The 12,295-nt window shown below is 41.8% G+C and overlaps 1 protein-coding gene across 1 annotated transcript in view; it reads left to right on the forward strand.

Moving 5' to 3' along the window:
• ADAM12 (ADAM metallopeptidase domain 12) overlaps positions 1-12,295 on the forward strand; it is a 325,340-nt gene that overhangs the window by 205,881 nt on the left and 107,164 nt on the right. The window contains exon 5 of the mRNA XM_081074714.1: positions 10,691-10,767. Within this exon, the coding sequence (XP_080930840.1) occupies positions 10,691-10,767 (77 nt within the window). The remainder of the gene's footprint in view (positions 1-10,690; positions 10,768-12,295) is intronic.

The raw sequence follows: 12,295 nt of genomic DNA on the forward strand, positions 1-12,295 counted from the left end.
AAGGGCTTCAGTTTTTCACCATTAATTATGAGATTAGCTGAGGGCTTGTCATAGATGGCCTTTATTATGTTAAGGTATTTTCCTTCTATACCTATTTTATTAAGTGTTTTAATCATAAATGGATATTGTATCTTGTCAAACGCTTTTTCTGCATCGATATAATCATGATTTTTGTTCTTTATTTTGTTTATGTGATGTATCACATTGATAGATTTGCAGATGTTGAACTATCCTTGTGTCCCTAGAATGAACCCCACTTGGTCGTGATGAAAAATCTTTTTAATGCATTGTTGCATTCAATTTGCTAGAATTTTGTTTAGGGTTTTTGTATCGGTATTCATCAGAGATATTGGTCTGTAGTTTTCTTTTTTTGTGTTGTCCTTACCAGGTTTTGGTATCAGGATAATATTGGCCTCATAAAATGAGTTAGGGAGGACTGTCTCTTCTTCAATTTTTTGGAAGAGTTTGAGCAGGATTGGTATTAGATCCTCTTTGAAGGTTTGGTAGAATTCACTAGTGAAGCCATCTGGTCCCGGACTTTAGCTTTTGGGATGGTTTTGGATGACTGATTCAATTTCCTTACTGGTGATTGGTCTGTTTAGATTTTCCAGTTCTTCATGGTTCAGCCTTGGAAGGCTATATGTTTCTAAGAACTTGTCCATCTCTTCTAGGTTATTGAAATGGGTGGCATATAGTCCTTCATAGTATTCTTGTATAATCCTTTGTATTTCTGTGGTGTCCGTGATAACTTCCCCTTTTTCATTTCTGATTTTGTTAATTAGTGTCTTCTCTCTTTTTATCTTAGTGAGTCTAGCCAAGGGTTTGTCAATTTTGTTAATCTTTTCAAAGAACCAGCTCTTTGTCACATTCATTTTTTCTATTGTGTTTTTGTTCTCTATTTCATTTAGTTCTGCTCTGATTTTTGTTATTTCCTTTCTTCAGCTACCTTGGGTTTCACTTGTTCTTCTTTTCTAGTTCTTTAATGTGTGATGTGAGGTTATTTACCTGGGATTTTTCTTCTTTCTTGAGATAGGCCTGTAATGATATAAATTTCCCTCTTAAAACTGTTTTCGCTGCATCCCCAAAATATTGGTAGGATGTAATTTCATTCTCATTTGTTTCTATGTACCTTTTGATCTCTCCTCTTATCTCTTCTTTGACCCAGTCGTTCTTTAAAAGTATGTTGTTTAATCTCCACATATTTGTGGTTTTTCCTGCTTTCTTTTTGCAGTTGATACCCAATTTCAAAACCTTGTGATAAGAGAATATGCTTGGTATGATTTCAATCTCTTTAAATTTGCTGAGGCTAGTTTTATGTCCTAATATATGGTCTATTCTTGAGAATGTTCCATGTACACTAGAAAAAAAATGTATTGTCTGATGTTCTAGGATGAAGTGCTCTATAAATGTCAATTCTGTACATTTCATCTAATGTGTCATTTAGGGCTATTTCTATATTTACTTTCTGTTTGAACAATCCATCCATAGCTGTCAATGATATATCTAGGTCCTCTACTATAAATGTGTTTTGGTCAATTTCTCCCTTTAAATCTCTTAGTAGTTGCTTGGTATATTTCGGTGCTTCCTGATTGGGGGCATAAATATTGATGACTGTTATGTCTTCTTGTTATATAGTCCCCTTTATCGTTATGAAATGTCCATCTTTGTCTCTTGTTACCTTTTCTATCCTGAAGTCTGTCTCATCTGATATCAGTATTAATACACCTGATTTTCTCTGTATACCATTTGCTTGGAGTGTCAATTTCCACCTTTTTACTTTGAGTCTATATTTGTCCTTGTAGCTGAGATATGTCTCTTGGAGACAGCGTATGGTTGGGTTTAGTTTTTTGATCCAATCTGCTACTCTGTGCCTTTCTATTGGTGAGTTCAGTCTATTTACATTTAGGGTGATTATTGATATGTGAGGATTTCCTATCATTCTATATTTGGTTTTCTGGTAAGACTCTGTCTCCATTGTTTCTTTCCCTTTTTATTGTTGTCTATTATTTCTGTGTGGTGGTATTCTATGATTTTCCCCCTCTGTTTCTTCTTTTATTGCATTATATATTTCAGTTCTGGATTATTTTTGCAAATGGTTACCATTAAGTTTATGTAAAAGAAAGTTTCAGATTTAAAGTATTCTATTTTCTTCAGCATGCTTACTTTCTCCATTCCCATATTCCAGTTCAGGCTTTACTCTCCCCCTCCCCCTTTATGTTTCGGTTGTCACAAATTATCCCTATTTATGCTGGTCGAATAGCCTCCCTCAGTATTTCTTGTAGTGCAGGTCGTGTGTTAGAAAATTCCTTCAGCTTCTGTATGTCTGGAAAGGTCTTTATTCCTCCTTCATATCTAAAGGATATCTTTGCTGGATATATTATTCTTGGCTCATAATTTCTCTCTTTCAATAGTTTGAATATTTGATTCCACTCCCTTCTGGCTTGTAGAGTTTCTGCTGAATAATCTGATGATAATATAATGGGCTTCCCTTTGTAGTTTACCGTCTTCTTTTCCCTGGCTGCCTTGAGGATTGTTTCTTTGTCGTTCATTTTTAACAGCTTCAATACAATGTGCCTTGGAGAAGGCCTGTTGGGGTTGAGGTAATTAGGTGTTCTATTTGCTACTTGGATTTGAGGATCCACTTCTTTCCACAAGTATGGGAAGTTCTAATTGACTATTTATTTGAATATACTCTCTGTTCCCTTCTCTCTTTCTTCTCCTTCTGGTATGCCCATTATTCTTATATTGCTTTTTGTGATGGAATCAGAAAGTTCTTGTAGAATTCTTTCATTTCTTTTAAGTCTCAAGTCTCTTTCTTTTTCCATCCATGTCATTTCCAGATTTCTATCTTCAATGTCACTGATTCTTTCCTCCATCTGGTCAACTCTACTACCTAAGGTGGCTATTTCATTGTTCATTTCTTTTATTGAGTTCTTAATCTTCAGAAATTCTATTTGGTTCTTTTTTAAAATTTCAATCTCTTTGGTAAAATGTTTATTTTGTTCTTTGATTGTGTTTCTGAGTTCATTAAACTGCCTGTCTGTGTTTTCTTGCAACTCGTTGAGTTTTTTATAACGGCAATCTTGAATTCTCTGTCATTTAAGTCACATATTTCCATGTCTTTAAGTTCATTTTCTGGATACTTTTCATTTTCTTTCTGAGCTGTCTTGTTACCTCGGTTATTCATGGCCATAAGTGATTTATTATTTCTCTTCCTAGACAGCTACAGGAGTGGGTTCTGCAACAGGTTGAGAGAAAGAGGTCTTTCTTTTGTTTTCCAGTAGGTGTAGTTTTATTTTCTCTCTGACTGCAGCCTTTTATTGTCTCTCACACTGTAGTGTTACATTTTTTCTGCATTATTCCAGCTTCTCACACAATGGGGGGATTCCCTGGAAGGTGGGCTTCTCCTCCGTGAACAGTTTGCCTGGGTCATAGGGTGCCGCTTCTGTGGGGGGATGTGAGGAGCTTCTGAACTTCCAAAGAGCTTCCTGCACCAGATTCAGAGCCCGAGTGTTTCAGCAGCTCTGTTTACTCCTGCAGGGATCCGCCTGCAGGAGTAGATGGGGACAGGGGCGGGGTGGGTAGTGAGAGGTGACGCAGAGCAATGGCAGTGACCACCACCACAGCCGGTCCTGCTTCCACAGCTCCCTCCCCTTTGCCAGAAATAGTTGGGCTGTGAATCTGTGTCTGCGGACCACAATTCTCAGAACTACAAATATTCTGTTCTTTTGATCTGACACTGCTACTGTTCCACTTCTAGCACTGGGCAGGTGGGGGCGGGGCGAGCTCTGGGAGGGTAGGAAGGGGCAGCTAGTCTCAGTGCCTAAGGCTTCCATTCTCTGCTCGGCAGTGAGGGCTTAAACCACCGTTTTCAGCCTTCTTCCCACAGTCTTTTCTCCGAGGTCTCTGCCGTGAGCGTTGGGTTCAGCCATGTTATGTGCTGTCCCCTAGCCCTGTGGGCCATAAGCGGAGCCCTAAGTCCGAGTCCTTCCCTCTCCCACAGCTGCGGTAGTTCTGGGATGCAGCGAGCTCAGAGCACTGAGCTAGGTCTGCGTCCTGTGCCCGCTCGGCTCCGTCTCCGCACTTCTCCCCTGCTCGTGCAATTTGCCCACCTTTAGGTGAATTTAGTAGTGGGCCTCTTCGTATTGTCCATCTGCTGTGCTGGGATTTTTTTGTGGAGTTATAGTTCAATTTGTTGTAAATTCCAGGGGAGATTTCAAGAGGCTTACCTCACACTGCTGTTTTTATGACATCATCCCACTACTCTGGTTTGATGATCAGTTCACCATTCTTAACCACCCTGGAGCTTCTGTTTCCACTCAAGTCCCTCAAATATCATCATAATAGAATGAGAGAGTAGGCTATGGGCAAGGAGAAGGTTGATCCACTGTGCTGAGAACTGAATTCTTAGGATGAGTAAGTCTCCATGAAATAGCAATTGGCTCCTTAGCTCTCCTGAGCCTGGCTTCCAAGCTTCTCCTGTCTATTTTGGAGCATTGACACAAAGTCCCACACCACATTCAAGATGATTTGGAGCTGAGTGAGGGAGGGTAAGAATATCAGACTCCCTTCTCTAATGGGTCAGTGTCTCTCATACATGCTTATTCGTTCATTCTACAAAAGTTCACTGAGCTAGAGTCCACTGCAGAGGAAGTAGGCAGGTGGAAAGTAGAGCTTACAACATGTTTTTGTGTTCCCAATCTGTAATGATGCCTTACATTTCACAGATTGCTTCCTTGTGTAATGTTTGTTTGATCCCTAAAACCTGGGGCGACAATTGTCAATCTCATTTTACAGATGAAAAACTGAGACTCTGAGTCTCAAACCCCAAGACTTCTAACTCACAGTCAACCGAGTGACCTCACTATGGCAGACACACTGTGTTCAGGTCCCAAAGAGTGTGAACGCAATTTCCTACACACATGCTCTCTGCTGCAGAATTCCAGCACAGCAAAATAATGTGATGATCATGAGGTTGGTCCTGTGTAGTCTCTTCACCAGACATAGCTCTGTTAAAGGTCCGCCCTGAGACCTTTTGAATCACAAGGTCAGCCCATGTTTGTTAGCAATTTAACATAGAAAATTCCTTTCTTTCTAGTCCTCTGGGAGTTGGGTAACAGAATTTTGATTTTACTTCCCATGTGAGCTAGACTTGAGAGCTACTATTTTCCAGCTCAAGAGTTTTTATTCCATCTTCCTCTTACCCACCATTATATTTGATGGATAGTATTAAACAGAAGGAACATTTATTTTACTGGAGTGGAGAAATGCATTAGGTTAAGTAATAAGTATATAAAATACATGGTTAGAGGTTTTGTAAAGGAAAAGATGTAATTTTGTGGTTGTGCATGTTTGGGGCTATTTTCTGTGCTATGTTTTGCTGGTAGAAATAGAATGTATTAGATCAGCAGAACTGGACGAAGACGACTATGCTGATAGGACAAAGTCTTGGTACAGACATGAGCGTGACAAAAAGAAAGACACAGCACAGCTCGAAACACTGGAGGCAATGGAAAGAGGCCACAGTTTGGGAAAGTTTGCAAGTGTCATTGTTGTGATCGACAGATGCGTGGGCCCTGGGCCACAGACCTCCTAATATGATGGACGCCTGCCATGTCTGGCACTGGTGTGGCCACATCCACATCCAACAAGACAAGTGTTTATGAATCCACAGGCCTGGCAGGTGCCTGCCTCTTAGCATCAGTCCATGGGAAGCAACCTGTTCCTCAGATACGGGAACATACACTTACCTGGAGACCTTCCTGAGTGAGCACTGCTGTTCCCTGAAGATGATGCTACCTGCTGTGCTCCCCCTGCTTCCTCAGCCCTCCTCCAGAGGGAGGAGGGTATGCCTCCTTTACTCCCCGTAATCAAATTCCCCAAACCATTATGGGACACATGGTGTGACGAGCATGTCTTTCAGAGTCGAGAATTATGTGATGACTTCCTACATTATAAAAATGAAATCACATTTGTTTAAACATGTAGTGAATCATATGGAAAGAGAATGAAACTTCAGGAAATGGAAATTGTCCTGGCAAATCTGGAATTGGAGTTCTGGTAATTATGCTTAGCGATCAAAGACATTAATTGCTTCTTCAATTAGTCAGTGAGCAATGGGCTTGCTAGTTCACTGTCTGAAGGAAAATGAAAAGTAGTCTTAGAGCTAAGAAATAAGTCGTTAACTCTGGTCATGACCAAGAGAGGTAGGATTGTATCAGTACCAGCTTATGAGAGCTAAAATCCACCCCTTGCTCTTTTATGAGCAATACTTCAACCTAGTTGTTGAACTGAAAATTAATTTTGTAGTAATTTGTACTCAGCTCACGCTTTAATGAGCTTATATGTCTGGGTATTTAATTTGAAAGTACACTTGATAAATAATCTATTAAAAATAAATTGAGACTGGAAATAAATGAGTTTTAAATTTCAGAGGTCAGTAATTAAGATTATGGTCACCATTTTGTTTTTTTGTTTTTTAACCAATACTTAGCTGCTTGTACCAACATTTCACATGCTCTAAAAATGAAGCAATTTTATACCATATGGGACCCCCAAATATATATAACTGTCAAAACCCAGTGATTCTGGTTACCCCGGCAGCCTACTCTAGCATCAGCTGCTGTCCTTTCACTTTCCTACTTGTGTCAGCTCTGGCATGCCTGCTGGGTGCCCAGAACTGAAATCCCCTTACCCTGTGCAGAGTGGTCCTGGGAGCCTTTTAATCCAGTTTCGTGATGCCCTTATATTTAGAAAATTATCACACCTCCCTTAAGTACCCAAGCTAGAGTTATCTAGAGAGAGGGGGGGGACCGTGGAGCCTTTCAGAAGTTATTTCACATGAAAGCTAAGGGGGCAGGCTGGCAGTAAGGTCCCCCACCAACCAGCTGATTGACGGAAGGGCAGCCTGGGCAGGTGTTCCCCACGACTTTCCCTCATGAATTCTTTCCTAAGCCATGTGTTCACTGAAGAGGACACGCTGCCCAGGGGCTGAACAAGGCACTGTGAGTGTCATGCTCTCCCTGAATTGTACAGCCACGCAGAAATAACCCTGTGCCTGAGCTGCCACCCCTCCCCCATGGCCACTTTCTTTGCCCATGCTTTCCCTCTGTGGGCAAGTCCCCCTCCCGCCTTTGCCCCTGGACACCTAGCCAATCCATTCCTCAATGTTGGACTCAGTGTTGGATGGGGGTCAAAAAGGAGACCACGAAACTTTCATTGTTTGTAGTTGATATAATCAAGAACACAAAAAATCCAAGATATGCTACACACTATTAAGCTGATAAGATGGTTCAGCGAAGGGTCTGATACAAGATAGACTTAAAAAAACAAAAGCTTTTCTTTACATTAAAAATTACCATGTGTAAGTCTTAATAGAAAAAAGATCCTGTGCATGATATCAACAAACATGTACCATACCTAGGCGTCAGCCTAATGGAAACATTCTAATAGCCATCTAAAAAAATAAACGAAAATTAGACTGGAGGACATAAAAACATCCTCATTATATGGAGAGACATACCATGTACATGAATAGGAAAACTCTTCATGATAAAACTACAAATTCTTACTGAACTGACCTATACATTCAAATGTAGTCCAAGCAGAAATCTCAATGGATTATTATGGAGCTTAAAATTTTATTCTAAAAGTCACCTGAAAGAGAAAATAGGCAATAATAGCCTATAACCTTTTGAAAAAGTAAATAGTACCCAAAGAAAACTTGCTCTCAATAAGAGTGCCGAGACAAATTGGGGAAAGAATAGTCTTTTAACAAATGGAGCTGGACATCTGGATATCTACATGCAGAAAAGAGTGAAATTGGGCTCCTACTTCAAGCCATCCACAAAAATCAATTCAAAGTGGATCAAAGATCTAAATATAAGAACTAAACATGTAAAACTCAGAAAAGTAAATCTTCATCACCTTAGGCCAGATAATGACTTTTTAGACATGGCACCTAAAGCATAAGCAACCAAAGAAAACAATAGATAGCTTAGACCTCATCAAAGATAGCCTTTGTGCTTCAAAATACATGAGAAAGAAAGTGAAAAGACAACCCACAAAATGGGAGAAAGTATTTGTAAATCACATCAGATGAGGGTCTAGTATCCAGAATATATAAAGAACTCTTCTAGCTCAACAATAAAAAGACAATAACCCAGTTTAAAAATAGGCAAAGGATTTGAATAACCATTCCAAAGATGTACAGATGGCCAACAAGCATGTGAAAAGATGCTCAATGTCATTGGTCATTAGGAAAATGAAATCAAAGCCACAGTGAGGTAGCACTGCACATACACTAGAATAAACAGGAGGTGTTAGTGAGGAAGTGGAGAATTTGGAACGCGCATGCATTCCTCCCATGTACTGTGAAGGTAAAATGGGTCAGCTGCTTGGGAGAACAGTTTGAGAGTGCTTCAGAATTTAAACACAGAGTTACCGCATGATCCAGCAATTCCAGTTGTAGGCATATACTCATATACCTACTTATAGTGTGTCCCCAAGAGACCTGAAAACATATGTCCACACAAAAACTTGTACACAAATGTTCACGGCAGCATATCTTATAATAGCCAACGGGTGGAAACAACGCAAATACCCATCTACTGAAGAATGGAGAAATAAAATCTGATATATCTATACAATGTAATTTTATTTGGGATAAAAAAGATTGAAGTACTGATACCTGAAGTAACGGGAATAGACCTTGAAAACATGCTCAGTGAAAGAAGCCAGACACAAAAGGCCACATATTATATGATTCCACTTACATGAGATGAAATGAGTAGAGTAGGCACATCCATAGAGACAGGAAGTAGATTAGGGGTTGCCAGTGGTTGGGGAGGGGGTTATGGGAAGTGACTGCCAACAGGTATGAGGTTTCTTTTTGGAGTGATGAAAATGTTTGGGAAATAGAGAGTGAGGATGGCTGCACAATATTATGAATATACTAAAACCCACTAATTGTGTGCTTTTAAAAGGTGAATTTTATGGTATGTGAATTTAATCTTAATACTCTGACATCAAAATGTACTCTAGATCAGTGGTAACTAAGACGGTGTGGTACTGGTACAGGAGTGGACAGATGGAGTGTGCCTCAGTGGAGTAGCTCAGGGAGTACAGAATTGAAATCAAGTACGGATGTGGATATTCGATATGTGACAAGGTAGCATTTCAAATCAGTAAGAAAAAGAAAATGGTGGTGGAGAAGAACTGACCCATAGTTTGTGGGTAAAGTTAGATTTCAACCTCACACCCCCACAAAAATAAATTTCAGATAAAGAGCTAACTGTAAGTCTATAGAAAAAGAAGGAAATAAAGGTGGACCTATATATGCCTTGGAGAAAGCCACCTTACACACAACACAAAATGCATAAAGAAAAAGTTGGATACTTTTGACTATAAAAATTGGAAACTGTACAACAACAAAAAATCATACATGAGTTTAAGAGATATCTCACATAATATCAGGCAAAGTATTAATATCCTGAATATATAAAGAACTTCTGGAATCAATAAGAAAATGTCAAAATAACATGTGTCCTGCACCACTCCCCTCTCCCTCAGTCAGATGTCTTTCAAATGACCCCAGAATTTTGTCCTCTGCTCAATGACAGAGATAATCTTGGCCCCTTTCTTATGGACTTCTTCAATTTCCTCAGCCACTCAGTGTTAGATGGTCCTCTTTCTTAGCAAACTCAAGGTGGTCTTCGCAATTTTGCTTCTGTTGGACAGAACAACTGCATGCTAAGCCCTGTCTTGGAACAAGAGAATTACTATTGTTACGAGTGAAGCAGCTGTGTGCTAAGGCAGGCACACAGGCAGACCGGCTGAAACCCATGTCCACCTCTGGTTCACCGTAGAAGACGCAGCCCTTTGATGCCGGGACCACATGCCCCTGGCATTCAGAGGACTTGAATGAGGAGCGCTGAGTGTACCCACCCGTTGCTTGCCAGTTTGCCACTTAGGGGCCACAACATAACCTTTGTTCAACCGTGAAATTAGCTGTCATTCTGGACAGATACCCATCTTCACTAAGAAAGTGCCATGCTGTGGTTTCTTTTTGCAAGCAGTGACATTATTAAAGAAGTGGAATATTACAGGCATGTCACATGGGGACTTTTGTCATAGACTTGGATGATCTTTTGATTTTTCTTTCCTGCTGAGTTAGATCTTCCACTCTCAATTGGGCGATTCAGTGAGGTCCCCCCCTCTCCTTACCCCTCGCCCTCCCTCTCATCAGCTTCTCTGTTTTCATAAGTCATAGATTTAGACCTCATTTTGCTACATTTCACAGTGTGCTTAAATACCCCATACAGTTCCTCATCTCATTCCAGGAGACAATTTACATGAGGGTAAAAGGGTGATGTCAGTGCGATTTTTCCTGCTGCTGGGTTTTGTCGAACATTCAGCATCAAGGCTTTTCTGAAGAGTGTTGGAGAGACGAGGCTGGAACTGCGGTGCATTTTAAAACCCTCTCGATAACCTCTAAGTAAATCAGATATTCTGCCGTAGACCCTGACTGGGTCACATTGGGCTTAGCACGCTCTATTATGACGCCTGCTTGAGTGTTTTATGCAAAAGACAATTCTATAGCTAGAAAAGAGTGAAGATGATCTGAGGCAGTTGGGTCACTGTGAGTGGGCAAGAAAACATCATGCCTGAACCGACTTTCTCCTGCTTTCAGGGTCATTGTTACTACCACGGACACGTGCAAGGACATTCGGGTTCGATGGTCAGCCTCAGCACCTGTTCTGGTCTCAGGTAAGTGACTGTGAGGATGATGGCTCTGGCGGAAGTGGAAGCACTGCAGACCACCTCTTCCTTTTCCTGTCCACTCGAAAGCAAACGACGGGCCACACCTCCCGCTGGCCCCACACAAAAGGCCCTCCCTCGAGAGCTCCCAAGAGCACACCTCAGCCAGGACCACCGTTTCTCTTTCCCGGTACTTCTGTCGGGGTTGTTCTCAGGCCTGGGACGCTAAGAGTGACTGAACTGGCTGAGTCTCAGCATCCCAGGGTCCTGTGACTGTCTTTCATTCATGTGACTTTGATGCTTGACAATTGCCAGTGGTAAAAGATAGGACATTAGGTAGTGTCTAAGCTGCTTGCTTAGTAAACATAAAAAGGCCTGCTCTCATTAGGAGCCAAAGTAAAGGAACAAATTCAACACAGATCCAGATGTTTGAACACAGGCATGGATAGCAAGGGCTTTGCTGCTAGGTTGTGGCTCGATGCAAGAAGCAGCCACCTTCCCACCGGGCAGGCCAACCCTGGTCTTTGCCCACAGCCCCTCCTTCCAGGTCACGGTTGACTCTTATGTCCCCAGGAAAAACAGTTTGTTTGATAAACTTCCAGCTGCCTCAGCCTTTTCATTGAATTTATTTATTGAGTTTGTGAACTGACAGCTTGTGTTCTCCAAGTCCTGCTTTGCTTTGGCCCGTGGCAGCAGAGTGGTTCTGTGGGAGGGAGGAGAAGGGCGTGAGGGGCCTGGAGACATGTGGCAGCTTGCGTAAAAGTCAGGTGCCTTCTGTGTCAGCAGTAACGGCTGAAGCTTTGTGAGTTCTGTGTAGGGTTGAGGGGAGTGAGTCTCTAGACCCACAGTACACATACCACACCACACACATGACAACACACACACCCCACAATATACCGCACAGGACACACACCATGCCACACATGACATACCACACACACACCTATCACAACCCCTACGACATGCCACTCACAACACACCTTACACAACTTACCACACATAACACTGCACACACACAAGACACAAGTCAGTCAATCTTTGCAAATGTAAATGAGCGATGAATTCTCTGGTCTCATCAGGGTTTTCACAGCTGCCCATGACAGACAGGCACCTCCCTGAAAGTTAACGGGGAACGGGTGCTCTTGCAAATCTTGCCTCATGTTGATCTTGACCCAGGGCAGGCATTGAACAAATATCCCTGAATTACCAAGTACTTGCTTTGGCCACAGCCTTATTGACAGCACTCACTGGTGGGTACAAATCTCTGGTGTGACATGGGACATCCGACTTTAGCAGGACTCCCTTTTAGCATCAAACATGGGGCCTTCCAAGCCACTGACGACACTGCATGATGCAGGTCACCTGCACGGTGACCAGTGTGGAGCGAGGGTGTCTCTGTCGCAGGGAGTAATCCTTCTGGGTTCAGCACCCTCTTTGGCTCCCATAGAACTGGTTCCTTCCTGGAACTGTTGCCCAGCACGCCCCCTCCACGCAGGCCGCGTCTTGTCTGCCCTCCGTGCTGTGCATGTAGGTGGTC

The sequence above is a fragment of the Rhinolophus hipposideros genome (assembly GCF_964194185.1).
Source record: "Rhinolophus hipposideros genome assembly, chromosome: 15".
Taxonomy (NCBI): domain Eukaryota; kingdom Metazoa; phylum Chordata; class Mammalia; order Chiroptera; family Rhinolophidae; genus Rhinolophus; species Rhinolophus hipposideros.